This window comes from Ochotona princeps, chromosome 16 (genome assembly GCF_030435755.1).
Source record: "Ochotona princeps isolate mOchPri1 chromosome 16, mOchPri1.hap1, whole genome shotgun sequence".
NCBI lineage: Eukaryota > Metazoa > Chordata > Mammalia > Lagomorpha > Ochotonidae > Ochotona > Ochotona princeps.
This window is the reverse complement of record NC_080847.1, coordinates 54488451-54515901: the sequence shown is the minus strand read 5'-3', so window position 1 is coordinate 54515901 and position 27451 is coordinate 54488451. Positions and strand designations below refer to the sequence as shown.

The 27451-nt window shown below is 59.2% G+C and overlaps 3 protein-coding genes across 3 annotated transcripts; 1 reads left to right on the top strand and 2 right to left on the bottom strand.

Moving 5' to 3' along the window:
* Nucleotides 1-410: 410 nt before the first annotated feature.
* Nucleotides 411-5043, bottom strand: LOC101528747 (galactoside alpha-(1,2)-fucosyltransferase 2). The gene is made up of 2 exons (XM_058674286.1): nucleotides 4931-5043; nucleotides 411-1514 (listed from the first exon to the last, which is right to left on the bottom strand). Exon 2 carries the CDS (start codon nucleotides 1510-1512, stop codon nucleotides 463-465), a length of 1050 nt encoding a protein of 349 aa, XP_058530269.1. The 5' UTR covers nucleotides 1513-1514; nucleotides 4931-5043; the 3' UTR covers nucleotides 411-462.
* A 5991-nt stretch (nucleotides 5044-11034) lies between these two features.
* On the bottom strand, nucleotides 11035-14458 carry FUT2 (fucosyltransferase 2). The gene is made up of 2 exons (XM_058674287.1): nucleotides 14334-14458; nucleotides 11035-12071 (listed from the first exon to the last, which is right to left on the bottom strand). Exons 1-2 carry the CDS (start codon nucleotides 14368-14370, stop codon nucleotides 11065-11067), a joined length of 1044 nt encoding a protein of 347 aa, XP_058530270.1. The 5' UTR covers nucleotides 14371-14458; the 3' UTR covers nucleotides 11035-11064.
* A 1523-nt stretch (nucleotides 14459-15981) lies between these two features.
* On the top strand, nucleotides 15982-20445 carry NTN5 (netrin 5). Its single transcript, XM_004597188.3, has 6 exons — nucleotides 15982-16840; nucleotides 18469-18657; nucleotides 19202-19351; nucleotides 19605-19658; nucleotides 19790-19870; nucleotides 20063-20445. The coding sequence occupies exons 1-6, from the start codon at nucleotides 16213-16215 to the stop codon at nucleotides 20443-20445; spliced, it is 1485 nt and encodes a 494-aa protein (XP_004597245.3). The 5' UTR covers nucleotides 15982-16212.
* The last annotated feature ends 7006 nt before the right edge of the window (nucleotides 20446-27451 follow it).

The following is a 27451-nucleotide window of genomic DNA, read 5'->3' as shown; positions in this document are numbered from 1 at the left end:
GGGCCCAACCCCTGTCACTCTTTCAAATCAACCAATATTTGTAATGTGTGTGTGTATATCTTTATGAAGTGCCTCACCCTAGACACATTGTTTTCACAATAGAAAACAGACAAACACAGCAGGCTTTCCTCACTCTTGCAGAAGGACCCAGCATTAGAATGTCCCACTTTGGGGCCACCTCTGGAGAAGGCAGGCAGCTGTGTGTGACAATTGGATTGTGGCAGCCCTTTTGGCACCAGGAGGCAACGAGCCTGAGAAGGGACAAAGATGGTCTGGTGGGAATCCAGATGCTGCTGAGCTCCTGGGCTGGCCAGCGTGCTACACTGTCCACTGCAGTCTCTCAGGGCCAGGTTTGGGGACAGGTGAAGTGAGACTTATGCTCCTGGCAGCCCCAATCACTGCCAGCCTGCGGTGGAGAATGTGGGATTAGAACTGACCCTGGACGAGGTGGCCACTCCAGTGTCAGTGCTGCAGCAGCGGGGACAGGTCCGCAGGGATCCCCACCCACTCCGGCAGGAAGGCCGCCTCTGGCTTGAAGACCTTGAGAAAAGGTGAGTCAGGCAGCGTGTAGTTGGCCAGATAGACCGTGTCCCCACCTGCCAGATAGGCAGCCCAGATCCCGAAGGTGCCAATGGTCATGACCGTGTGGTTGCATTGCGTGAGCAGCGCAAAGTCCTTGGCCGGCGAACCCTCGACGCCGTCCCCAGCAAACACCACGTCCCCGCGGGAGGTGTCGATGTTCTCCCGGCACCAGGCCATGCCATTGCTGGTGACCACGAAGATGGCATCGGGGTAGCGTGCCCGGAACCAGCCCAGCGCCTGCTCCAGGTATGCGCGGTCGGCCACCACGCCCCGCCACACCTGCGGCATGACGCGCACATAGTCCCCGCGGCGCACGTGCACACCCACGAAGGTGCCGGGCCGGCTCCCCTGCCGCCGCAGCCCCCGCAGGAAGGCCTGGGCCTCCTCGCGCACGTGGTCGTGCAGCGTGAACTCCTGCAGGATCTCGTGGCGCAAGTGGTGGTAGAAGGTCCAGGAGCAGGGGTAGCCAGTGAGGCGCACATAGGGCCCCGGGATGTGGCGGTAGCGCTCCTCCATCCAATCGTTGAGGTGGTAGTTCCGCCAGGGCACGCGGCTGGCGGTGCTGTCGTGCAGGACCGGGAGGCTGATGCGGAAGATGGGGGCCAGCGTGTTGTGCATGTGTGCGGGGATGTAGGCGGGCCTCCCGTTCATCTTGGCCAGGGCGTAGAGCGTGGCGTATTCGCCCATCTGGTTCCCCAGACGGCCGATGGCGTTGATGGTCCACATGCCCTCCAGCCGGGGGTGCGTAGGCTGCGTCGGCCTCACGACCGAGGGCGGAGTGGGCTCTGGCAGCAGCCTGGGCATGGGGCCTTCCCAGGCGTGCTGGACCCTCGCCAGCCGCTGCTGCAGGTGGAAGATAGTGGAGACCGTGAAGACGAGGAGGAGGAGCTGGGCCACTTGGAAAGACTGGGGCACCTGGGCGCTGTTCATGGCTGGCGGGGGGAAGGCAGGGAAGAAGGGACGTCAGTTGGCTGGAGGGGTGCTTCCCACGGGCTCATGCTTGCATGTGGGTCCCTGAGTTCACAAGTTAGAGCTGGTGTCTGGAGTGCATAAGCTGTGTGAGCGTAGTGTGAGTGGGCATGGGGGTACCTATGCAGGGTGCACGCCGACGGCCAATGTGGGCAAATGGGTATTTTCTGGGAGAGTGTTGAAGTCCTGGGCCTAGCATGATGATTCAGTGGCTAAATCCTTGCCCCGTTTCCCATACAGCTCCCTGCTTGTGGCCTGGCAAAGCAGTAGGGGACAGCCCAAAGCCTTGGGACCCTGCACCCATGTGGGACACCGGAAGAGGCTCCGGGCTCTTGACTTCAGATCAGTTTAGCCCCGGCCATTGCGGCCACTTAGGGAGTGAGCCAGCAGACGGAAAATCTTTCTCTCTGTCTCTACTTCTTTCTGTACATTTGCCTTTCCAAATAAAATAAATAAACCTTCGATTTTCCTTGAGGACTTCTTACTAAAGACTGTGAAGGTAGCTGAGAGAGAGGAGAGAGAAGGAATGTGGTAGTTGGAGCTGCTTAGGTAGGTGCCAGAGGTTGGCTGCCGGCTGGTGTAGGGGAGCCAGCAACCTTTGGTAACAGCGGGTTTCTGGGCCTCCAGAGAACCCCCTTACAACTGTGTGAACAGACAATCTGTTCTCTTCAACTCCAGTTACAACAGAAATGAGTTCCAGGAGTGGGGAGAGTGTGCAGGGCAGCCCTGTGTAGAACACCTGGGGCTCCCTGAGGTGTCCAAGGAGGCGGCAGCCAGTGTGGCCCTCCGGTCCCAGGACTGAGAGACCAGAAGCAGCTCAGCTGGACACTCGCCATCCCACCTCCAGACAAAGCCGCCGCTCAGAGAAGCACCCAAAGACCTTCCAGCGGAGGCTGGTGGCCAGGCAAGCGCTGCGTCACTGCTGAAGGGTGCATCCCCCGCTCCAAGCGAGAGGAGCCCAACTGCCCCAGACAGGCAGCTGTACCAAGTCTCCCCCCAAGGGGCAAGGAGCGAGATGGAGATTCCCATGGATGACGTTGGGGAAACCCAGAAGCAGGTCTTCCCACAGTCTCGGGGAGCGCTGGGGATCCTACAGGCCTCTGGATCCCTCCTCCCCCGGAGGGATGTCACGCCCCAGGTGTGTCATCCCCAGCAGTGGCCATGGGAGGGACCATCAGCCGTCCAGCAGGTAGGGATGACCCGGCTGAATGTTCACAGTGCCAGAGGTGGGCAGGTGTGGCCTATGAGGGTGGTCGGGCCCAGATATTGGCCCAGGGCATGACAGTGGTTCCACTGAGGATCCCTGATAGAAACTCTGCCTGGTCCACTGGAACCCTCTCCTGGGGCTTGGGTGGGGCTCAGGTGGGGCTCAGGTGAGGCCATCCCTCCCACTGCCTGTTGATCCTAATGACAGTGACCAGCCGGTAAGTCATGTCCCAGGGTTTCCCAGAAGTCTCATTATGCACACACGCTAGACCAAGCTCCTTCTTCAATGCTGTGGAAGCGGGTCCCAGGACTGGTGTCTGGGGGCCACCACCACACCTTGCCCGCAGTCCATATGGACACCAGTTAAAGTCCCAGCTGTTCCACTTCCGACTCAGCCCTCTGCCACTCATGTGAGCCACCCGGGCAGAGTTCCTGGCTCCAGGCTTCTGCCTGGCCCAACTTCGACCATTGCCGTCTTTCTTGCTCTGTAACTTTGCCTTTTTTTTTAAGATTTGTTTTATTTTTATTGCAAAGTCAGATATACAGAGAGGAAGAGAGACAGAGAGGAAGTTCTTCAGTCCGATGGTTCACTCCCCAAGTGAGCACAACACCCGGTGCTGCGCCGATCCAAAGCCAGGAGCCAGGAGCTCTTCCGGGTTTCACACACAGGTGCAGGGTCCCAAGGCTTTGGACCATCCTTGACTGCTTTCCCAGGCCGCAGGCAGGGAGCTGAATGGGAAGTGGGGCCACTGGGATTAGAACCGGTGCTCATATGGGATTCTGGAGCGTTCAAGATGAGGACTTTAGCTGGGCCACCACACTGGCCCACGCTCTGCCTTTTTAATAAGTAACTATGTTTTCAGAGTGATTCTTGGGGCCAGTTCCATGGCACAGTAGGTTAGCATCTTACTATAGCACCAGCATCTCATATGGGTGCTGGTTCGAGTCCCAGGTGCCCCACTTCTAATCCAGTCCCCTGCTTATGGTCTGGGAAAGCAGTGGAGGATGGCTCAGGTCCTTGGGCTGCTGCACCCATGTGGGAGACCTGGGTGGCACTCCTGGCTCCTGGCTTCAGCCTATCCCACCCTGCTCTTTGCAGCCATTTGGGGAGTGAACCAGCAGATGGAAGAGGTTGCTGTCTGTCCCCCGTAACTGCCTCTCAACTAGACAACAAATAAATCTTTCAAAGAAAAAAGGAAGAGACGAGAAGAGAGAGGGAAACATGGACTGGAGGAAAGGACAGAGTGAGAGATACAGGGAGAACTAGCAAGACGAGGGGCAGCGAAAGCAGGAGAGGAGACAGTGTGAGGAGAAGGGCGAGGCTGGGAATCTGTGCCCAGCGGCCCTATGTTCCGTGAGACCCTGGGCCTGAGTCTTCCCGTCTCTGAGCTCCAGGTCCCCTGCCCACCCTGCCTGGGAGGCAGAGGTGACGGCCACACCACCCCCAGCGCCTGCCGGGTGCCAATTACTGCATGGGTTTTGATATCCATTTTGTAGCACCAAGTGGTAGGAGCCTGGGAGCGACCATGGTGAGTGGGAGGAGCCAGGGCGTGGTGCTTGGGAGACCCATCTGGTTCCCCTGCCTCCTGTTCCCACAGCAGTGGCCAGCATGGTTGGTGGGGGGGGAGGGCGCTAGGAGAGGGCAGCCGGGGGTCCCTCCGACGTCAGCGTGCCATTATAGGTGCAGGAGGAAGCCAGCTGTGAAATGGGGAGAAGCTCCTTTGTCACCTGGGGCACCTGCAGGGAATTCTCACCTCTCGCTATCCTCCCCTCCCTGTGGTCCCAACTTCCTTCTCTTCCCTGGCCTCCAGGCTTCCCCCACCACACACACACACACACACACACACACACACACACACACAGAGCCAGTCCTGCCCCTCCCCAGCTCCCAACCCCTTCAGGTCTGGCACTGCGCACCTTCCTCTGTCACAGGCTCAGCCCTGGCCCGCCAGGTGCCTGGACAAATTCTAACAATTATCAGGACCCTCGAGCAAAGCAGGGAGGAAGGGCTGGGGCAGGGTCCTGCAGAGGTCCGCTGGTCTGGGGGTGGGGCTGAGTGGGTGAGTCCTGGCTGCCGGGAGGGGGTGTCCACCCCTCAGACCCTCCCCAACCTCAGTGCCTTTCGTGGGTGCTTTAGGGTGACGGGAGGGACCCCATTACCACCGGCTCTCACCTGACTGTGGTCGCGGGAACCAGGGACTCTGAGGGCTCACTGCTCCCACCCTGTCATCTCTTCACCCAGGACTGAAGAACCTGCTGGAACCCTCTGGCAGCTGTGGCTGCAAAACCCCGCCCAGGATGTCCCTAGTTTCGCAGGCAGAGGACAGGTGAGCCCGGTTGCTCCTCCCCCTGCCCCCACCCCCGTGCCATCCAGGATGCGGGCCAGGAAGGTGGCCCAGAGGGGCAGAGTCCAGCAGGGCCAGGTTCTTCCTGCTCCTGCCTGCCCCCCCCCCCCCCCCCCCGCAGAATCCCCCAGGGAAGCATCTGTGCCAAATCCTCATTCCTTCTGGTCAGGGGTGTGGGGTGACACTCTAGGTAGCCCTGTTGTACAGAGGGGAACTCCAAGCACAGAGAGGTGGGGAACTGGCCCAAGGCCACACAGCTGTAGAGGGTTTGAGCCAGGCAGGCTGGGTCCTGCCAGACACCAGACAGATGACAATTCTTCTCTGTTTACCTGATTTCAAGAAATACTCTCGGGAAGTGCAGGCTTGGCATGCACCTGCAGTACCACGGACTGCCAGTGTCAGGGGCAAGGGCTGGGGCTGGCAGTGTCCGAGTCCCTCTGAGGGTCAGCTGGAAGATCTTTCTGTCTCTTATTCTTTCCATAAATCTGATCAGCCTTTCCAGTTAAAAACAAATATAAAAAAGAAATAAAAGGGAAATAAGAATATGTGTGCCCAGGCTGTGTGTGTGGCTCCCAGCCCCTGACGCACGGGGCAGGTGTGGGGAGGGTGGGTCCCCAGTTCTAGGTCAGGACAAGACCCACCTGGTGGGGCGCCAGGTTACCCAGCAGGCATCTCTGTGGATGGAGCCAGAACATGCTGGGGCAACAGGCTCCAGGAAGCAAAGGACACCAGGAAAGAGGGACTGGGACCTGTGGGCAGAAGTACAGGAGGTCCCCCGTAGGTAGCAGTGCCGCGGGGACTTCCTGGAAGAGGTGGGATCTGGGCTCAGGCTTACAGGGTCCAACCCCAACCAGGGAAGCTTCAGTCCCGGGTTGTGTCCTCTGCCCAGCTCAGCACCCATTACCCAACCCTCTCTCTTGGGCATGGACTTCCCGGCACAGGTCTCCGGGAACCCAGGTGCCACCCACTTCCTGTATGGAATAGCTCCAGCATGAGGACACTCCTTAGCCATGAATGTGTGATTTGGAGGAACTAAGTATCTGCATGAATTTAGGAGCGAGGTCCTATCCGGGCCAGACCAAGTAGTCAAGGTCAGAGTATAACTTCCCAAGCCACCAGAAACCCCAGCGCTCCGGCTCTTTCTCCAGGACACAGCTGAGTATTGTGCCACACCAGGAAGAAGAGAACTAGAATGAAAACCACAACACCTGTGTGACAGCAGCATACCAGGGCGGGACCCCTGTTGGGTTTTCTTTTTCTGTTTTTTAAGATTGACGTATTACTGGCGCTGTGGCACGTTGAACCTCTGCTTGGGTGCTGGTGGAGTTCTGGCTGATTTCCCATCCAGCTGCCTGCTAAGGCATCTGGGAAAGTAGGTGAGGATGGTCAGACTGCTTGGGCCCCTGCACCCATGTGGGAGACCCAGAAGTCCCTGGCACCTGGCCAGCAATGTGACCCAGTGGATGGAAGATCTGTCTCTCGGTGTAACTCTGACTTTGTGGGTTTTTTTAAAGGTTTATTTATTTTATTACAAAGTCAGATATACAGAGAGGAGGAGAGACAGACAGGAAGATCTTCTGTCTGATGATTCACTCCCCAAGTAACCACAATGGCCGGTGCTGCACTGATCCGAAGCCGGGAACCAGGAACCTCCTCCGGGTCTCCCACATGGGTGCAGGGTCCCAAAGCATTGGGCCGTCCTCGACTGCTTTCCCAGGCCACAAGCAGGTAGCTGGATGGGAAGTGGAGCTGCCGGGATTAGAACCGGCGCCCATATGGGATCAAGGTGAGGACTTTAGCTGCTAAGCCACGCCGCTGGGGCCCGTAACTCTGACTTTGAAATACATAACCCAAAATCTTTTTTTAAAATGAAGGAAGCGGGCTTGGCGGCGTGGCCTAGTGGCTAAGGTCCTCGCCTTGATCCCATATGGCGGCTGGTTCTAATCCCGGCAGCTCCACTTCCTCTCTATCTCTCCTCCTCTCAGTATATCTGAGTTTGTAATGAAAATAAAATAAATCTTTAAAAAAAAAAAATGAAGGAAGCAAGCCAAGACACTGCCCCCTCATTTCCTGACTGGCCTCTCCCTGTCCTGACACCCTCGTCCTTTGCTCCTCACTGCCCCGTCTCTGCCATCTGCCTTGACCTCTTGACCTTTCTCATAGAGCATGGTCCTGTGGTGGGGCACCCTTTAAGGCTCCAAGAGGCGTGATCGCTCGGCTGGAATCACCCGATTAAGGAGCGTGGGAGCCTGAGCCAGACAGCTACATCCAGGGTGTGGGCCCAGGGTCACTGCATGAGGCACAGGCCGTGAAAAGGAAAGCTGATTCCCCTGGCCCTGGGGAAAGCGTCCTGCAAATGACCAAGCTCATTTACTGCAGGAACTTGTTTGACTGACCCGGGCTCCCCTCCTCACCCTCCTCCACTGCCCCACCCCTCGCCACCCCTGCTCCTCTCCACAAGGGGTTTGGGGAGCAGGGAGCCATCCACTTCCGGCTGGGGATGACACCCCCCATTGCAGTGGTTCTGCTTAGGTGCAGACCCCAGCTGGCAAGGCTGAGTCTCTTTCCTCCGGAGGGACGAGCCCGCAGGCCATAATGGGCGGGCAGAGCAGGTGGGGACGGTCAGCCCTGGGCCGCACCTGGGTGACACTGGCAGCTGTCCAGGGCCAGTGGGGCTCACACCCTGCTTGAGTCAGCCCCTGCCTTTTCCTCCCCTCCACTGACTCCCTGCTTTTCTGGTTCACACTCCCACTCTCCCACCCCCACCACGGCCAAGGTCAGCAGGGGAAACTTTGGTGTCCAGGTTGCCCATGGAACCATGCAGGGTGACTCCTGTCAGGGCTGGGGGCCAGGGTCTCTGTCGCAGGGAACTCAACCCAGCTGCGGTCCAGCCAGCCTGCCTTTGTTGCATCCAACCCGAGCTTTTCCCCCAGGAACTGCAGCCCAGACAACTTTGCAAAGCAGCAAACTTTTTTTTTATTATTTTTTTAAAGATTTATTTTTATTACAAAGTCAGATATACAGAGAGAGGAGGAGAGACAGAGAGGAAGATCTTCCGTCCAATGATTCACTCCCCAAGTAACTGCAACGGGCCGATGCGCGCCGATCTGAAGCCAGGAACCAGGAACCTCTTCCGGGTCTCCCACATGGGTGCAGGGTCCCAAAGCTTTGGGCCGTCCTCGACTGCTTTCCCAGACCACAAGCAGGGAGCTGGATGGAAAGTGGAGCTGCCAGGATTAGAACCGGCACCCATATGGGATCCCGGGGCGTTCAAGGTGAGGACTTTAGCAGCTAGGCCATGCCGCCAGGCCCCAGCAGCAAACTTTATTGAGGAGGCGGGTGAACCAAGTGCCTGGGGTCAGCTCTCCTCTTCAGAGAGTGACACTGAGAGTTAGATGGGTTTTAATAGAAAGAGTGAGTTGTACAGCCATGGGAACCAGGTGAGTTGGGCAGCCGCAGGAGGCTGCCCTGGGGACAATGGGTGGGCTATAGCAACCGCAGGAGGCTGCCATGGGGACAGTAAGTGATGAAGTCATACAGTATTGATTCTTGGAACGGAGGGTTGCTAGCAGGGTGTGTTAGCCTAGTGATGTAGCCCAAAAAGCAGGAAATTGTCAAAGACATTTTGTACAGAAGCATAAAAAGCAGATTAGCAAACTTATACAGGCCTGAACCGAAGTGACTCCATTTTGTGAATGAATTTCACGACTTCTCGACCCCTCTGCTATTGGGCAGGGAGGCGTCATCCCCCAGGGCAGAGGGAGAGCCAGCCAGCCTCTGCTTGGGGAGTGACAAAGAGGAAAGAACCCAGGAAATGTTTGCTGAGTGCAATTTATTGCTGGGGTATTTTATCAAATATTTTATCAGCACACAAGTTGCTGAGTGCCACGTGGGCCATGCCTCTCACACACACCTGTTCCCTTCCCAGCACCAGCCCTGCTCTCGTGGCCTCCCTGGGAGGTACCAACACCCAGCTCCCTCACCACAGCAGCTTCCAGCTCCGCCTGGGTTAGAACCATCACATCGCTGCTTTCTTTCTTTCTTTTTAAAAAAATTAATTTATTTTTTTAAAAGATTTATTTTATTTTTATTACAAAGTCAGATATACGAGAGGAAGAGAGACAGACAGAAGATCTTCCGTCCGATGGTTCACTCCCCAAGTGACCGCAATGGCCGGTGCTGCACCGATCCAAAGCCAGGAGCCAGGAACTTCTTCCAGGTCTCTCACACGGGTGCAGAGTCCCAAGGCTTTGGGCCGTCCTCGACTGCTTTCCCAGGCCACAAGCAGGGAGCTGGATGGGAAGTGGAGCTGCCAGGATTAGAACTGGCGCCCAAATGGGATCCCGGGGCGTTCAAGGTGACGACTTTAGCCGCTAGGCCACTGTGCCGGGCCCTAAAGATTTATTTTATTTTTATTGGAAAGGCAGATGTACAGAGAGAAGAGACAAAGATCTTCTGTCCACTGATTTACTCCCCAAGTGACCACAATGGCCCAGAGCTGCATGGATCTGAAGCCAGGAGCTAGGAGCCTCTTCCAAGTCTCCCACATGGATGCAGGGTCCCAAGGCTTTGAACTGTCCTCTACTGCTTTCCCAGGCCACAAGCAGGGAGCTGGATGGGAAGCAGGGCTCCTGGGATTAGAACCAATGCTCATACAGGATCCTGGCACGCACAAGGCCAGGATTTTAACCACTAGGCTACTGCACTGGGCCCACTTCGCTGGCTTCTTATCCTGGAAGCCCCAAGTCCTCATCCCATGACACTGGCGGGTGGTGGCTCAGTGTGGGCACTGGAGGCCAACATGGGGCCTGCTGCGGGCACAACAGTGGTGCTAGCAGGGGTCAGTGTGTCCCTCCCCCATCCTGGGCGCCCTGCTGGTCAGAGGCTCGGGCTGCTCTCTGGGATCCACAGATGTGGTAGAAATGGAGTCGGGGGGGGCATGCTGGGGAACTCTGGCCGCCACGGCAGGAGGACACGGCCATGGCCAGAGAACAGGGACACTGGCATCACTGGAAATCCCACTCAACCCAGCTGATCCCAGATCCGGGACCCACAGAGATGGTAAGAGGAAAACGTTTTCTTATTTTGAGCAACTGAGTTCTAGGGTGATGCGCTGTATGGCAACAGCCAGCCAGGGGGCCCCACTGCGCTCCCAGAGCCCCTCTCTGTTGCCCACAGCTCCCACTCCACCCTCGGCTGATTCCGGTGAAGATTCCGGAAGCTCTGCGAAGCCCTGGAGAGCTCAGGGGAGACACAACAGGAAGAAACATCCCCTGGGAGGAAGCCCAGAAACAGGGGCTCCAGACCAGGAGAGGCTTGGAGAAGGAGGACACATGACCAAAGGACATGTGCATTTTTTTTAAAGATTTATTTATTTTTTATTGGAAAGGCAGATATACAGAGAGGAAGAACTTCTGTCTGCTGATTCACTCCCCAAGTGGCTTTAACGGCCAGAGCTGCACTGAATTGAAGCCAAGAGCCTGGAGCCTCTTCCAGGTCTCCCACACGGGTGCAGGGTCCCAAGGCTTTGGGCTATCCTCAACTGCCTTCCCAGGATACATGCAGGGAGCTGGATGGGAAGTGGAGCTACTGGCATAAGAATTGATCTCATATGGGATCCCGGCGTGTGCAAGGCTGAGCCTAAAAGGTTGCTTCCTTAAGATTTACTGAATTAAGGCAGAAGGGGCCAGCACCATGGCACAGGAGGCAAAGCTTCCACCTGCAGTGCCAGCGTGGCACCCCACCGCCTCACACAACACAGGTTATGAGGCACAGCTGTGAATGCACTTGTCACAATTGTCCCTGAAGTCACTTCTGGCTTGCAATTATTTTCAGGCAGCAAACTAAGGCACAGAGAGGCTAGACCACTTGTCCAAGATCGTTCAGCTACAAGGTTCAGGCCGGGTAGGTGAGCCTGGCTCTCCATGCAGACTGGGTGAGGTGGACAGGATTTCACAGAGGCCTAGAGGCCGCTCTGCCAGGCCGGCCCGAGGTGTGCATTGATCCCCACCCACTCCGGTAGGAAGGCCGCCTCTGGCTTGAAGATCAGGTGGAAGGGCGAGTCAGGCAGCGTGTAGTTGGCCAGATAGACCGTGTCCCCACCTGCCAGATAGGCAGCCCAGATCCCGAAGGTGCCAATGGTCATGACCGTGTGGTTGCATTGCGTGAGCAGCGCAAAGTCCTTGGTTGGCGAACCCTCGACGCCGTCCCCAGCAAACACCACGTCCCCGCGGGAGGTGTCGATGTTCTCCCGGCACCAGGCCATGCCATTGCTGGTGACCACGAAGATGGCATCGGGGTAGCGTGCCCGGAACCAGCCCAGCGCCTGCTCCAGGTATGCGCGGTCGGCCACCACGCCCCGCCACACCTGCGGCATGACGCGCACATAGTCCCCGCGGCGCACGTGCACACCCACGAAGGTGCCGGGCCGGCTCCCCTGCCGCCGCAGCCCCCGCAGGAAGGCCTGGGCCTCCTCGCGCACGTGGTCGTGCAGCGTGAACTCCTGCAGGATCTCGTGGCGCAAGTGGTGGTAGAAGGTCCAGGAGCAGGGGTAGCCAGTGAGGCGCACATAGGGCCCCGGGATGTGGCGGTAGCGCTCCTCCATCCAATCGTTGAGGTGGTAGTTCCGCCAGGGCACGCGGCTGGCCGTGCTGCGGTGCAGGACCGGGAGGCTGATGCGGAAGATGGGGGCCAGCGTGTTGTGCATGTGTGCGGGGATGTAGGCGGGCCTCCCGTTCATCTTGGCCAGGGCGTAGAGCGTGGCGTATTCGCCCATCTGGTTCCCCAGACGGCCGATGGCGTTGATGGTCCACATGCCCTCCCTGGGAAGGTGTCTGGGGACCACGACAACCGGGGCGGAGTGGGCCCAGGGGTCGGGCACCAGAGCCAGGCGCTGGTGGCAGTGAAAGACAGTGGACACCACGAAGATGGCGAACAGGAAGTAGATGGTGGAGACGGAGGGGCAGGTGGCTGGCAGGAGGAGAAGGAGAGAGACAGGAGTGAGCCTTGCTGTGCCCCACTAGCTCTGTCACGCACTCCACCCGCCACCTAGAAAGTGCCGGGGAGGCTGTGGTCTCCCTTCCCCGGGCGCATGGGTCCTGACCCTACCCCTGTGCGCGATGTCTGTGTAGACGGAATTTGCAGTTCCTTTGAGTGTTGCCAGGTGCAGAGCTGCTGGCCCGGCTGGCTCTATGAGAACAGGGTCAGGTGCCCTCCACGGCCTCGGAGGTCTAGGGCCCCTTGTCCCCATGACGACAATGGCCTTGCGGTTCACCTGACTCGTGCCTGACGCAGACGGGCTCCAGCCGGTTCTCGGCAGGAAGGAGACCCTCCTTCAGGGGGTGCCGGCCACCCAGACGCCAGGGCTGTCTCTGCTCTGGGTCTCCTGTCCTTTTCGTCAACCTTGTCGAATCATCTTTCCCCCTGGCTCTTTTGGGATCTGCCGCCCCCCTGACCACTCCCCATCCCTCCCTCCCATGACCCCTCAACCAGCTCTGCTCCTTCCACATTGCAGGGTTTGGCACTTTTAGGACCTTCTTGAACACCTTGCGCTCACCTGGTCCCCGTCCAAGGACAGCAGGACAGCCAGGGACACAGCACCCCTCTGCCATCTTTTTTTTTTTTTTTTAAGATGTATTTTTTTTTTTTTTATTGGAAAGGCAGATTTACAGAGAGAAACATCTTCCATCTGCTGTGGATTTAGCATTAGGCTACTGTGCCGGGGCCTCCAGGTTATCTTTGAATTCTGAATGGCAGTCTGCTGTGATGGCTCAACTGGCTAATTCTCCCCTTGCAACTACCAGGACCCAAGATAGGCTGCTCCACTTTCCCTGTGGCCTGAGAAAGCAATAGAGGATGGGCCAAAGCCTTGGGACCCTGCACCCACATGGGAGACTGGAAGAAGGTCCTGGCTCCTGGCTTCAGATCAGCTCAGCTTCAGCCATTGCACCCACTTGGGGAGTGACCCAGTGGTTGGAAGATCTTTCTCTCTGTCTCTCCTCTTTATATATCTGCCTTTCCAATAAAAATGAAATAAATCTTTAAAAAAAACAAACCACCTTGAATGCCAACCTCTCCTCCGCCCACAGCATTGACCTTGGGCCTTGTCTCCTGCTCCACAAATTCCTTATTAACTGCTTCCCAGCAGAAGGTGGTGACAAACTCCAACCTGTGAGTCACGCAGAGAGACTGGCCAGACTCCAACTCCACACACCACCTTCCCCCAGGAAGGCCCCGTTAACAGACGAGGTTCAAGCCACCTGCTAGGAGAGAGAGGGGGAGATGGTGTGGGGTAGGAGCCAGCCGTGGCCCTGGGTGTCTCAGGCAGGTCGTGGACAGCACATGCACCGGCCCTGGTTCACGAGGCCTGTGTCTGCATGGCAGCCCACAGCCAAGGCCTCAGCCAGCTCCCTGGCTGGCCTGGCCTCCCCTGGGCACAGTGGGAGCCAAGATCCCCTGCTCCGACGTGGCAACCATTTCCACCCTCACAATCCCCGCCCCAGCACAGGAGCCCAGAGTGGAGAGCGGGCAGTAAACCCACAGCTTTGCCAACCTTCAGCAGCCCAGACATTCTGCCCCTTTGCTACTTAAATCAACCATTCTCCAACTTCCTGTAGGGGATACTCGCTAAGGGTAGGGATCCCCACATACCCCATGTCTCCTCCATCCCTTTCTCTCACAATTTTTAGAATCGTGTCTTCCAAACCTGACCTCCTCACCCCTGATCCTGCTGGATTTTGGCTCCCTGGGACACTGGGCCCCCTAGATCTAAGCAGAGTCAGTGCTGGGGACTCCGAGGTCAGACCCCAGTAGCCACTAGGCCCCCAGAGGCTTGCTGTCCTCGGCGGAGCACACAGGGAAAGGGGCCCTTTTTCCAGTTAAGCCACCAGGGACTCTGCCAATGAGAGCCGAAGACAGCAAGGTTCCTGGAGGATGTGGCTGCAAAGGAGGCCTGCGCACGGCTCGATTCCTGCCGCGCCTCCTCCGGCCCTCCGGCACCTTTGGGCTTCAGAGGGGTCCCCACTGGTCTGACCCTTCCAAGCCTTGGAAGTTGACCAATCCCAAACCACATGGACAGCAGATGCCAGGGTGGGGGAGGGGAGGATTTGGGTCCAGCAGAGGCCCCCATCCCAGCCATAGGTCAGCACCCTCTTGATCAGCATCTGGGCCAGCATGAGCGGCCAGCCAGCCCCATGCCTGCCCCACTCCCTGTTCTGACCCACCCCTTCTTACCTGCCTGCAGCCTCTTAGGCCACCCTGCTGTTCTCATGTCCCACGGGGTCTCGGGTGGTGTGGTTGGCAGGGGTCCCTGTGGGGAGAGCGAGCGGAAGTGCGGCTGGGGAGGGGTTTGAGGAGGGGGGGCGGTGGTGTTGGATTCTGAGCTCCCGCCCAGATCCCCCACTAGCCTGGGGCCTGAGAGCAGCCACTCCCTCCCGAGAGCCCACCAGAGCTCCTGGGATCCGGCGGCAGGACACGCTTCTCTCCCGGGTACAGGTCTGGTCAACGCTGGGAGAGGGCAGGGGGTGCGGAGGTGGGGAGGCGGGTGCAGGCCAAGGAGGCAGCCCCACCGCCTGGCCAGAGCCCTGGAGGTGAGTCCCCTAGGAGCAGGGCCTTCCCCTCCCAGAGGGGTGGGCCTAGAAAGGGTAGGAGCTCAGGGTCAGGCAGGGCTTATCAGTGGGCAGGAGATGGTGTTTGGGTCCCCCTAGGCCCCGTGGGGCTCACAGCCTAATTCCTCAGGATGCTGAGGGCAGAGTGGCACCCGCCAGCCTTCCTAGCAAGGGGAATGGGGATGTGGTGCCGGGTGGGGAGGGGGCATGGCAACAGGGGTGGGGAGTAGGGAGCCCTTAATGAGGCTGAGGCCTCAGCAAATGCCCGCTGCCTGAGCGCAAAATGGCGCCAGGCTCTGGGGGGAGGCAGAGGGCCTTGCATGCCCCGGCTCCATGTGCCTGGAGACTGCCCGACAGACCCCAAGCTCAGTCTAGGGGGAGATTCTGGGTCAGGGCCTGGGGAGGGGATGGACGAAGGGTTCCCCCTACCCTGGGGTCCCCATCCTCCTGAGTGCCTCACATGGGGCTGCCGGCTGGGAAGAGCACATGGTGGGCCTGCCTCCCCCAAGGCTGTGGCATCTGGCACCCACCCCGGCCCCTGCCTCCCTCACCCCCACCACCCTCCACATCTGTTCTGCCATCTGCTCGGGATCCCAGGTCTGGTGGGAACGTGGGGTCCCTAAGGCCCAGCTTGGGGCAGCAGGTGGGGGCCAAATGATGAGGAAGTCCCAAAAACCTCACCTCAGGGTCCTGACAACCCCACCACACACAGCTCTGCAGAGAACCCCAACATCTGCTGCCGGCCCTGCCATGGACCGCCCCCGCCCCGCGTGGTGTATGTAGGCAGGGGTTCCTGCTGGCTGCTGCTTCACTGCTGGCGGGTGGGGGGACTAGCTTTGCTGTGGCCTTGAATGTGGGTGGGAAAGGGTTAAGGGTGGCAGGCTGGGGGTAGGTGGTAGGGAGGGAAGGGGCAGGGCTGTTGGTGATAATCCCCTTCCGTGCTTGGGGTGTGGAGAACCAGGTTAGGGCCCCACGTGAGAAAGGGCCAGGGCTTCAGCCCCTTGCCTCTGATCCCCCCGCAGCCACCGCCCGCCAGGGACCTGGGACCGCCAGGCCTGCCTCTCCCCTCCGGTGACCTGGAGCCACCTCAGCCCACCTGCCTGCCGTCACTGTCCAAGGCCCGGGCCTCCTCTTCCTGCCTTGGCTGCAGTCCCTGACTCTGGGTCCCACTCATCTCCAACAGGATTGTGTGTCCCTTCCTAGGTCTCCCACCCCACCCTGCGTCCTCTCCCTAGGGCCCCAGCCCCCGACACTGACGGGCATCTCTGGGGTGCTAAGCTGCAGATTAGTTCAGGCGAAATTCTCAATTTTGCTTGCGTTCTTTCCCCTCCGGCTTATGTAAACAGTAATTCTCCCCAGATGGAACTATTTTCCTCGCTTTGGAGCCCGCGGTGGTGAGGGGGGCTTGGGGCGGGACTGCTCCCAGGACTGGCAAGTGAGGGCTCCTCCCCAGAGCTCTGCAGCACGGCCACCTCTTCTCTACAGGTGCGGGCACTGCTGTGGCCATGGCTGTGGTCTTGGTCCTCTGGCTCCTCCTGGGCCAGGCCACGGGGGACCCATGCTACGACCCAGGGGGCCACCCACGCTTCTGCCTCCCACCGGTGACCCAGCTGGCCAGGGGTCCGGTGGCCTCCTGCCCCCAGGCCTGTGTGCTCTCGCAAGGGACCAACCCCAGGGCCCTCTGCAATGACAGCCTGATCCTGGCGCTTGGTGGGACCTTCCTTTTGACGTCCGTCAGCCTGCGTTTCTGCACCCCAGGGCCCCCGGCTCTGGTCTTGTCCAGCGCCTGGGCTGCCGGGGGTCCCTGGAAACTGCTGTGGCGCAGTCCTGCCTGGTCTGGGGCCTTAGGAGGCCCAGAGAGAGTGACCTTCCGCTCCCAACAGGGCCCTAAGGCCAGGGTGGTGGCCAGTCACCTCCGCGTGGAGGTCGGAGGCTGGGCAGGTCTGGCCGCAGCCGGGGTGAGAGGCCGCTGCCAGTGTCATGGTCACGCTGCGCACTGCGCCACCAGGGCTCAGCCCCCACGCTGCCGCTGTCGCCACCACACCACCGGCCCTGGCTGTGAGAGCTGCCGCCCGTCCCACCGCGACTGGCCCTGGCGACCTGCCACGCCCCGACACCCGCACCCCTGCCTGCGTGAGTCCTGGGCCTGGGCCCATCCCGCTCCTCAGCACCCTGGGCACCAGGTCCCCATGATGGGGGGCGGGAGCTCAAGGGGGTCTCTTCCCTCCCCCTAACTGCTCCTCTGCTTGCTAAGCTCTGTGGCCCCTGCAAAGGCTGACCGCAGCGCCTCCTTTAGCCATTAGCAGCTGCAGTGCAAACTCAGCAAGCTAACAAAAGCAGAGACCTCAGACTATAGTCCAGCCCAGGGTCTGGCAGAAAGGAGAGGGTTCCCACATCGTCACTATTCCCAGGTGAGGAAGAGGAGGCTCGGGGCACATGTTTAATGTCCACAGGCTCAAGGCGGCTCCTCAGACACAGGCCCTCGGAGTCCTCGCCTGGCTGCGGCCCTCCCAAAAGGCTGGGAGTGTGTTCTCAGACTGCAGGTGGCCACTCTGTTGTGTGTGCATGCGTGCACACATGCACAGATAAGGTGTGATGATATGCAAGCACACACACGTATGTACACAATGACACACAAGCACATGCCCAAGTAAGGCGTGTACACACTCTGACACACAAACACGGCGGCACTGGTTCTCCTGCCCCCTCTACTCCTACGTGAAGTACACCAGCAGAATTAACTCTAGTGCCCCCCACCAGTGTCCTCCACGCCCCACCCTGCTCTCACCCCCACCAGGATGTCCCTGGAGGCACCACTCTCCCGGCCCTCTGCCCTTCCTCACTCACACAGGGCCTCCACTGAGCCAGCTGGTGGGCACCCGCTGCCTCCTCCAGGGCAGTGACAGAGACTCATGTGGCCCAAGGGGCTGGGGGCTTTTATGGCTGACCTGCACAGGCTTGGGAGCTGGGGAGCCCACCCCTCTTGGGGGGGCATCAGGTGCTGCCGGGCTGGGGCTGGGCCAGGCTGTGCTGGGCATTGCAGGGCTGTGCTGGCGGCTCTGGGCGGAGCTACGCTGCACGCAGGCACGCTTCACTCTGCTGCGTGCTCAGGGATGGGGAGGGATATAGGCTCACCACCCCTTGGGATGACCTGAGGCACCCCGCCACCTCTGAGGCCTGCAGCAGACAGGCCAAGATAGGAGCCCTTTTTGGGGGGGATTCCAGGGGTTGGCAGTTGGAGGGCTCTCAAGCACCCCTTAACCTGGTCCCTTCAAGCAGCAGCCTCATCAGGATCTCCTCAACATGCTCTAAACACCTAGGCCACAGCATCTAGCAGGTGTAGGCACGCGGTGGCGTGGTGGCCAGCACCTGCTCCTGTACTAGGCAAAGGGTAAAATGTTTTCCAATCTGTCTCATGAGGCAGACATAGAAAAGGAGCTCCAGGGAACAGGAATCTCCCATCCTGGGCACACGTCAGAGGCTGGGGTGGGGGTCTGGCTGGCCCCTCCCCTCTAAGCACCAGGCTCCTAGAGACACTTGGGATGTAAAGCACCGCCCCCCGCAGCCCCAGGCTGACCCAGTTCTGGCCCATTGGCCTGGAAGAGAACCAAGAATGTTCTAGGATAAGGGGCTACCGGGGAGTCTCTGGACCTGGTGTCCTCATTGGCCTCTTCCTCTCCTGAGGACTGGGGAGCAGGGTGGGGAGTGATGAGCGTGGCTTTGATGTCCCCCTCCCACCCCACCCCACCCCCTGGTCCCAGCCTGCTCCTGCAACCTGCACGCCCGGCGCTGCCGGTTCAACTCTGAGCTGTTCAGGCTGTCGGGCGGCCGCAGTGGGGGTGTGTGTGAGCGCTGCCGCCACCACACAGCTGGACGGCACTGCCACTACTGCCAGCCGGGCTTCTGGAGGGACCCCGGCCAGCCCATCACCAGCCGCAACGCTTGCAGGGGTGAGTGTGGCCTGCAGACGGGCTTGGGGGAAAAGGGGCTGGGCTGGACCCTGGGTGTGAGGGAGGAGGGGCTGGGCTGGACCCCTGGGTGAGGGAGCAGGGGCTGGACTCCTGAGTGTGAGGGAGGAGGGGCTGGCCCCCTGGGTGTGAGGGAGGAGGGTCTGGGCTGGCCCCCTGGGTGTGAGGGAGGAGGGTCTGGGCTGGACCCCTGAGTGTGAGGGAGGAGGGGCTGGGCTGGACCCCTGGGTGTGAGGGAGTAGGGGCTGGGCTGGACCCCTGGGTGTGAGGGAGGAGGGGCTGGACCCCTGGGTGTGAGGGAGGAGGGGCTGGACCCCTGGGTGTGAGGGAGTAGGGGCTGGACCCCTGGGTGTGAGGGAGGGGCTGGGCTGGACCCCTGGGTGTGAGGGAGGAGGGGCTGGCCCCCTGGGTATGAGGGAGGAGGCTGGGCCTGGAGCTCTGGGTCTTGGGGAGGAGAAGGCCATAGAATTAGGAGCGGGCACTTGTGTGGCAGACACTCCACACCATCAGCTCCTCCCCCATGCAGCCTGCCAGTGCCATCCTATTGGTGCCATAGGAGGTACCTGTAACCAGACCAGCGGGCAGTGCTCCTGCAAGTTGGGTGTCACGGGTCCAACATGCAATCGCTGTGGTCCCGGCTACCAGCAAAGCCGCTCCCCCAGAATGCCCTGCCAAAGTGAGTCCCCAGGGACAGGGCCACAAGCCCTGAATTGAGGTGGGTGGGGAGTACAGGTTTCCCAGAGGCAGGGCTGGGGTTCTGTGAGGACACAGGGACCGAAATTCCTGCTTCTCTCAGTCTCCAGGAGCAGGAGCCGAGGGCCTGAGCTATGGGCTCTGCAAGAGAAGGGTATGGGGTCCACAGCTCTGGGTTGAAGGGGAGGAGGGTCACGGGGCCCAGCTTGGATGAAGCATCTGCTTTGCTCTCCCAGGAGTCCCTGAGGCAACGACGCCCCTGGTCCCCACGCCCCGTGCCCACAGCTCTGGTAAGAGAACTGGCCTGGGACCCGCCTGAGAGGTGGGGATGGATTGCCTGGGCCCCAGCTGCCCATCCAGCTGCAGCTGCGCGTGGGCATGGGCAGGCGCGGAAGCCCATTCCAGGCATGACCCACCACAGACCCTCAGTGTCAGAACTACTGCCACCTGCCAGACACGAGCGTCCACATGAGCCTCAGCAGGTTCTGCCAGCAGGACTACGGTGAGTGTGGACAGCCCGGGTCCCCGTGCCTCCCTGCTCCCGGGGTCCCCAAGCAGCTGAGCACGTGGCCTACTCCCCACCAAGGCCTCCCCCCCTCATCTGGCAGCGTCCACCAACCCCGCAGACCTGCCCATGCCACCTTCCCTAGTGGACCACGGGCCGCCCCGGCCTCACGCGGGCCCTTCTCCGCAGTCCTCCGCGCGCAGGTGCTGGCGGCCGAGGCGGCGGGCCCGGCGTGGCGGCGGCTGGCGGTGCGCGTGCTGGCCGTGTACAAGCAGCGGCCATTGCAGCCCGTGCGTCCCGGCGGCCAGGACGCCTGGGTGCCCGAGGCCGACCTGGCCTGCGGCTGCCTGCGCCTGCGCCCCGGCGCCGACTACCTGCTGCTGGGCAGTGCGGCCCACGGCCCGGCCCCCGCGCGCCTCGTGCTGGACCGCCACGGCCTCGCGCTGCCCTGGAGGCCGCGCTGGGCCCGGCCGCTGCGGCGGCTGCAGCAGGAGGAGCGCGCCGGGGGCTGCCGCAGCCTGCAGCCCCGCAGCCTGCAGCCCCGCACCCCGAGCCCCGGGTCGGCGCCCTAGGACGGACCCCCAGCGCCCACCGAGCAGCGAGGAGGCCAGCGTGGCCCCTGACCTCTGAAGGGCCAAGGGGGCCCAGAGGGCGTTTGGGCCCAGTGCGCCCCCCCTCATTCGACCTGTATTGCAGTTGTTCCCCCAATAAACCTTCAAATTCTGGAGAATTTTGCGTGGAGACCCTTGATCGATGATGGGACGACCCCCACTCCCCCCACCCTCCCAGGGACACTTGGAGGCCTTCAGTGAATCTGAGGAGCTTCAAGTTAGGAATGCAGCGCCCTGATGGAGTTAGCCAATCCGCTGACAGAGCTCCTGTGACGTCACCGGGCGCTGGGCAGATTGTTGCTGCCTGCTGATAGGCCGAAAGGCTGGGGAGGGGCGTGGCTGGAAAAGGCGGGAAATTCGAGGGAGGAAGCCTTCCCAGGTTTCCAGAGAATTCTACCGTTTAGGAACTTGGGGTTCCTAATGGGTTTTCAGGATGACCTCTGAGAAAGAGGTGAAGGGGTTTTGAGGGACTATCACGCGGATTCTGAGGGATTCTCCTAGTCACGCCCTTCTTTCCCCATCACCCCATGTGGCATCGCATGGTGTTCAAGCGGAATTCCAGAACCAGCATAGGGAAGTGCATCCCGGCCACGGCGGTGGGAAAAGAGGCAGGAAGCAGCGAGCTCTAGGGGGCAGAAAGATGACGTGTGGTCTCGAACCTTCCTTGCCATGCTGACCATTGTCCAACAATCAACAATGGTTTCAAAACTGAGTGACCAACCCCGGGAGTCCCTGTGAGGGACATGAGCTGAGGTCCATTGGTCCTGGAGGAAAGTAGGGCTCTTGGCCAATGAGGAGTCAGGTGGCCATGAGGCCATGGGGTGCCAGGTACAGAAAGGTCCCCTTTGCAAACGTGCTGAATTTTGGATGAGAGGGGCAAGAATCTCGAATCTGGGGCACCAGCTGGGCCCAGGGTGAGGGCATCTCTGAGGCACGAGTCTTTGATCTTGGTTTTTGGAATTAAACTTTATCCCACCACGTCTCTGGCTTTACCCCTTTTCATTCCCAACACCGCAGCCATACCCTCCATCCTATTTTTTTTTTTTTTGACTTTTTAAAAAATGTATTTATTTGAAAGAGTTACAAAGAAGGAGCAACAAAGAAAGCAAGATCTTCCATCAACTGGTTCACTCTCCAAATAGCTGCTGTGTCCAGGGTTTTGCCAAGTTGAAGCCAGGAATCACGTGAGCTTCCTCCAGGTCTCTCACATGGGTACAGGGTCCCAAGGCTTTGGGCCGTCCTCTGCTGCTTTACCAGGCCAGAAACACGGAGGTGGATGGGAAGTGGAGCAGCTGGCCCGCTGTGCCACAACCCTGCCCCTTCCTCTTCCTCGCTCACCTTATGTACCCACCTTCTCATCCAGCAGCAAGCCAGCTGCCCCTGCACCCTGGATGCACCCTCGGTCATGTCTGGCCAATTCTGTTGGCTTTGCTCAGCACAGGAGAATCTTATTTCTTGCTCATGTACCTGTCTCCTTTGAGTCGACAAGAGTGGTTTTCCATGCAGTTCTGCTATCTTATTACAACATCCAGCACCCCTGTCGCGGTGGCACTGGAGGGTCCCACGTGATTGGGCCTGGGGCTGACTCCCTGCCTTTGCCCACACCCCTGTTCCAGCAGGTGCGGGAGGGATGCCCAGCAAGGTGTCCCTTGCCAGTGGCAGCCATCAGAATGACCCTAAACCCAGTGATTGGGACAGCACAAACGATCATCTCTCAGATCCAAACCCCACAATTTCCCCAATCTACCCACCAGGGGCTCCCCTTCCCAGTTTCCAGGCCCCGCCCTCCCCACTCCTGGGCTCACAGCCCCTCCCCCACCTCCAGAGCCAGCCAGGAGGAGTCCCTCCCCCCTTTCCCTGCCCCTCTTCCCTCCCCACGCCTCCTTCTGCTCACTGCTGGGGAGAGTTGCTGCTATCAAGGACTCATGTCTTTGGCGCAGGGGGTGGAGTGTCGGAGGAGCACCGGCTAATCCAGGGTAAGTAAGCTCTCCAGCTCAAGGCCCTTAACCCTAATGACATCAGTAAAGGACCTTTGGCCATGGGAGGCCATGCCTTTTTTAAAAATATTCAGATCACTTTTATTTGAAAGGCATACAGAGCCCTTCCATCTGCTGGTTCACTCCTCAGATGGCCACCATGGTGGAGCTGGACCAGGCTGAAGCCATGAGCCTCTTCTGAGTCACCCACGTCGGGGCAGCAGCCCAAGCACTTGGGCCATTCTCTGCCACTTTCTTCGGTCACAAGCAGGGAGCTGGATGGAAAGTGTAGCAGCTGGGATTTGAACCAGCACCCATATGGGATGCTGGCATCAGAGGCAGAAGCTTAGCCTATACTGCCATGGCGCCAGCCCCTGTTATGATTTTTTTTAGAAAGATGTGTGTTTTTTAAAGTTTTTTTTTTAAGATTTATTTATTTTTTGCAAAGTCAGATATATATAGGGAGGAAGAGAGACAGAGAGGAAGGTCTTCCTTCTGATGATTCACTCCCCATGTGACCGCAACGGCCGGTGCTGAGCCAATTTGAAGCCAGGAGCCAGGAGCTCTTCCAGGTCTCCCATGAGGGTGCAGGATCCCAAGGCTTTGGGCCATCCTTGATTGATTTCCCAGGCCACAGGCAGGGAGCTGGATGGGAAGTGGAACAGCCAGGATTAGAACCGGTGCCCAGATGGGATCCCAGCACGTTCAAGGCGAGGACTTTAGCTGCTAGGCCACTGTACCGGGTCCAAAAAGATTTATTTTTATTGGAAAGTCAGATTTACAAAGAAGAAGAGACAAAGATCTTCCACCTGCTGGTTCACTCTGCAAGTGGCCGCAATGGCCTCAACTGTGCCAATCTGGTGCCAGGACCCTGGTGCCTCCTCTGGGTCTCCTATGTGGGCGCAGGGTCCCAGACGAAGTCTTGAGCCATCCTCAACTGCTCTTCCAGGTGACAAGCAGGGATCTAGAAGGGAAGTGGAGCAACCAGGATACAAACTGGCGCCCATATGGGATTCTGGCGCATAAAAGCAAGGACCCCAGCCACTAGGCTACCATGACAGCCCCAGAAAAGATGTGTTTATTTGGAAGGCAGAGTGATATATACAGAGAGATCTTCCATTCATTAATTCATTTCTCAAATGTCTGTAACAGCTACGGCTGGCCCGGGCTGAGCTCAGGGGCCTGAAATTCTATCCGGGTCGCCCATGCGGGCGGAGGAAGCCATTGTTGGCTACCTGCCACATGCTAGAATAGGAAGCTGAATTGGAAGTGTGGAGTAGCTGGGACTGAAACCAGGCACTTGATGTGTGATGTGGGAGTGCCAAACACCAGCCTGGCCGGTTGCAATACAATACGTGTCCATGTCCATTGCCTTATGCAGGGCAAGAATTCTGTTTTATTCAAAAATGTACTTCAGGGCTGTTGTGGTAGCCTAGCGGCTGATGTCCTCACCTTGCACACGCCAGGATCCCATATGGGCACTAGTTCTAATCCCGGCAGCCCTGCTTTCCATCCAGCTCCCTGCCTGTGGCCTGGGAAAGCAGTCGAGGACGGCCCAAAACCTTGGGACCCTGCACCCTCATGAGAGACCCGGAAGAAGCTCCTGGCTCCTAGCTTTGGATCGGCACAGCTTTGGCCATTGCGGCCATTTGGAGAATGAATCATCAGAAGCAAGATCTTCCTCTCTGTCTCTCCTCTTTGTATATCTGACTTTCCAATAAAAATAAAATCAATCTTTAAAAAAAAAAAAGTACCTCAACCAATCAGAAACCAATGTATGCCAAGACGTCATGGGTTGCTAAGTAGAGCTGCCCCTCAAGCTTGCTTTGCAGAAGGGGGTGCTGTCTGGTCCCAGCCCTCTTTTGCTGTCCTGGCCTGACTTGGGGGTTTCATTTTCTGCTGCAACCTCGGCCCCAGGACGAAACAGGAAATCAATGAATTTGTGCCGCACCATGAGCAGATCTGGCCCTTCCTCTGTTCCATAAATGAGTCCCAGAGGACTCCACCTTGCAGTGGGAGGGTTGGGATTTGGCCTGAATCCTGCGTGGGGCTCAGAGGAGTCAGGAGAGGGAGCAGTCACACCTGATGCTAGTTTGGGCTGAGCTGTCCAGTGAGTGACCGTGAGTCACATGAGGCTCGTTCAGCTCCATCGGGCCAAGGGTGAGGCTCCCAGGACCCGGGACAACCTGGCCACAACACCCGGGCTCCAGGCCCAGTCCGGCCCCCAGTCTCAGCATCCTGGCTTTATGGGCTCCCGGGAAGCAGCTGGGCTGGCCACCCACCTGGGGGACCCAGCTCCTGCCTTCAGCCTGTTTGTGGCTGGTTCCTGGGGAGGAAATCTCTCTCCTCCTTTGAAGTCTCTGCTTTCCAACTAAGACTTTTGAAATTTAAAATTATATGTAAATTAGTTAAAATCAGACCCTGGTGCAATGGCTCAGTGAGTAAATCCTCGCCTTGCATGTGCCAGGATCCCAAATGGGTACTGGTTTGTGTCCTGGCTGCTCCACTTCCCATCCAGCTCCCTGCTGTGGCCTAGGAAAGCAGTCAAGGACAGCCCAAAGCCTTGGGACCCTGCACCCGCGTGGGAGACCAGGAAAAAGCTCCTGGCTCCTGGCTGCAGGTCGGCTTAGCCTTGGCCTTTGAAACCATATGGGGAGTGAACCAGCAGATGGAAGATCTTTCTGTAAATCTGTCTTTCCAAATTAAATACATTAATTAAATAATAAAAATGAAAAATTAATTAAAATTAGTTAGCCATCCAGTTCCTGGGTTGCACCAGCCACATTATCCATGTCTGCTCTTCTGCATGGCATGTGCAACCCAGAAGCTCCTGGCTTCAGACCAGCTCAGCTCCCACAGCCATTTGGGGAGTGAACCAGTGGGCAATCTTTCTCTGTCTCTCCTTCTCTCTGTAAATCTTAATTTCCAATTTAAAAATAAATAAATCTTAACTGTGTCACATAATACAATGTAATTAATGAATAAATTTAAAAATAAATAAAAATAAAAATAAATAAATCTTTTTTAAAAAAATGAAGGAAGTAGGATTAGAGCCAGTGCCCACATGACATGCAGGCTCCACAGGATGGAGGATTCGCCTGTAGCGCCACAGAGTGCTGGTCCCTCCCCTGAAGGTCGTTCTGGCGTTCTCCCACCGCTGGCCCGCTGGCCCGGTGACAGCAGCCCCCGCTGCGCTGGGCATGTTTGAGAGCAGGGAACACGCTTGGGTCGGGGCTGGGGAAGCAGGCGGGCCTTGCTGTCATGGCCACCGCGCCTCCTGCCCTTCCCTCTCCGGGTCTCCACCGTGCGGGGATGTCTTAGCAAGTCTCTCCGGACACATTTCTGTGCCTCTCAAGGAGCATGCTACCGGTCTCAAAGCCTCGTGGGTTCTTCAAGGGCCTGTCTCTCCTGCTCTCCCCGTCTGTGGGTTTACAGGGGACCCCTTCGTTGCAGGGGGTCCGCACGCCGGCAGCCCCTAGCAGGTGTGTTGGTCCCAGCTGCCTGCGGTGGCCAGCCCTGCTCAGGGCCGCCGCGGGCACTCGGGGAGTGAATCAGCAGAAGGGAACTGGGTCTCTCTGTGTCTCTAATGAATAAATCATTAAGAAAATCAAAAGAAGCCTGCGCATTCTTTAATACACCTCCCTGGGGAGGTGTGGAAGTGGACAGGGGAGGAGACGAACTTCCTTTCCCCGGGGCCTGTGGGCTAGCCTGGGTGACTCAGGACTGCAGCCCTGGCCAGCGGCTTAGCCGAGGGCCACACCCGCGGGGTGCAGGGCACTCCCCAGTTCCCTACCCCCACCCAGGAGGCTCGAGGCAACACAGCTGTCCATCCTGGCAGCCTGGTCTCTCTCCCCTCTCGGCTCTGGGTCTCTGAGCGTCCACTTGCAGCTCCAGCCCTCTGTCACCACCCCATCCCCCTCCTTTCAGGCGCGCCCTCCAGCTGGGTCCCTGGGAACCCGCCTCTCTGGCCCGCTCACTCTGCATGAAGGTCCCTATTTATAGCTGGCCTGGTCCCTCTGGGTGCGTCTCTGCCGCCCGGGCTGCAGGAGGGGTCTCTGTCATGTGGTGCCTCTCCCTCTGTCTCCCCCGATTCCCTGCGGCCCCGTGACTTTCTCTCCTTTCCTACCGGCCCCCTCCCAGGGCCGCCCGCCCACTTCGCGCCCGCCTGCGCCACGTCTCCTCCCGCCTCCGTCCTCGCCGCTCCGCGCGCCCGCCTCCCCCTCTCTCCCTCACCAGGTCTCTGCCTCCCTCTCCCGGTCAGCGGCCTTCACCGCACCCCGAGCTCCCAGGAGGATTCCCCGGGCTGCGTTGGGTCCATCTCTGGCGCGCAGGATGGAGCGGGCGGGGGTTGGGTACCGCGGGGGCGGCTCCCTCCTGCGCAGCCGCCCCGGGGGCGCGGAGCGACCCCGGCTCCTCCGTGCGCGCCCCGACTTCCGAAGCCTCTGGCAGCTCCACCTTAAGCGCATCCTCCCCGGTTCTGCGGAGGACGGGAGCGGCCCGCTCCAGGGCCCCAGGTGTCCTGGACCATCCTGCACGACCCCGTCCCCCCAACGACTCTAGAGCCGGCTCCCCCAGCCTGGCCCTGGCGCACCGCGCACCTGCCCGAGGAGTGCTCCTTGCGGCTGTGAGATCAGCAACAACCCCCCTCCGCCCCGACCACAAAAAAAAAAAAAAAAAAAAAAATTAAATAACACCAAGATCCTGGAGAAAAGAGAGGAGGGGAGGAGGAGGCGGGCGGCAGGGCCGAGAGAAGAGAGCGGGCGGGAGTGCCAGGCTGGAGGCCGGCGGAGAGCGGGAGGAGACGAGAGAAGGAGAGCGGGGAGAAAAGGAGGAGGTGAGGGAGGCAGGATGGAGGCATGGAGTTAGGAGGCTCGGGAGAGCCGGACGAAGCGCGAGCCGAGAGGGGACCCCGGGGGCAGGCAGACGGCAGGGAGAGGAGCGGGGAGTCCGCGGGAGCCCGAGGCTGGAGGGCCGGGTGGGCTGGAGAGAGG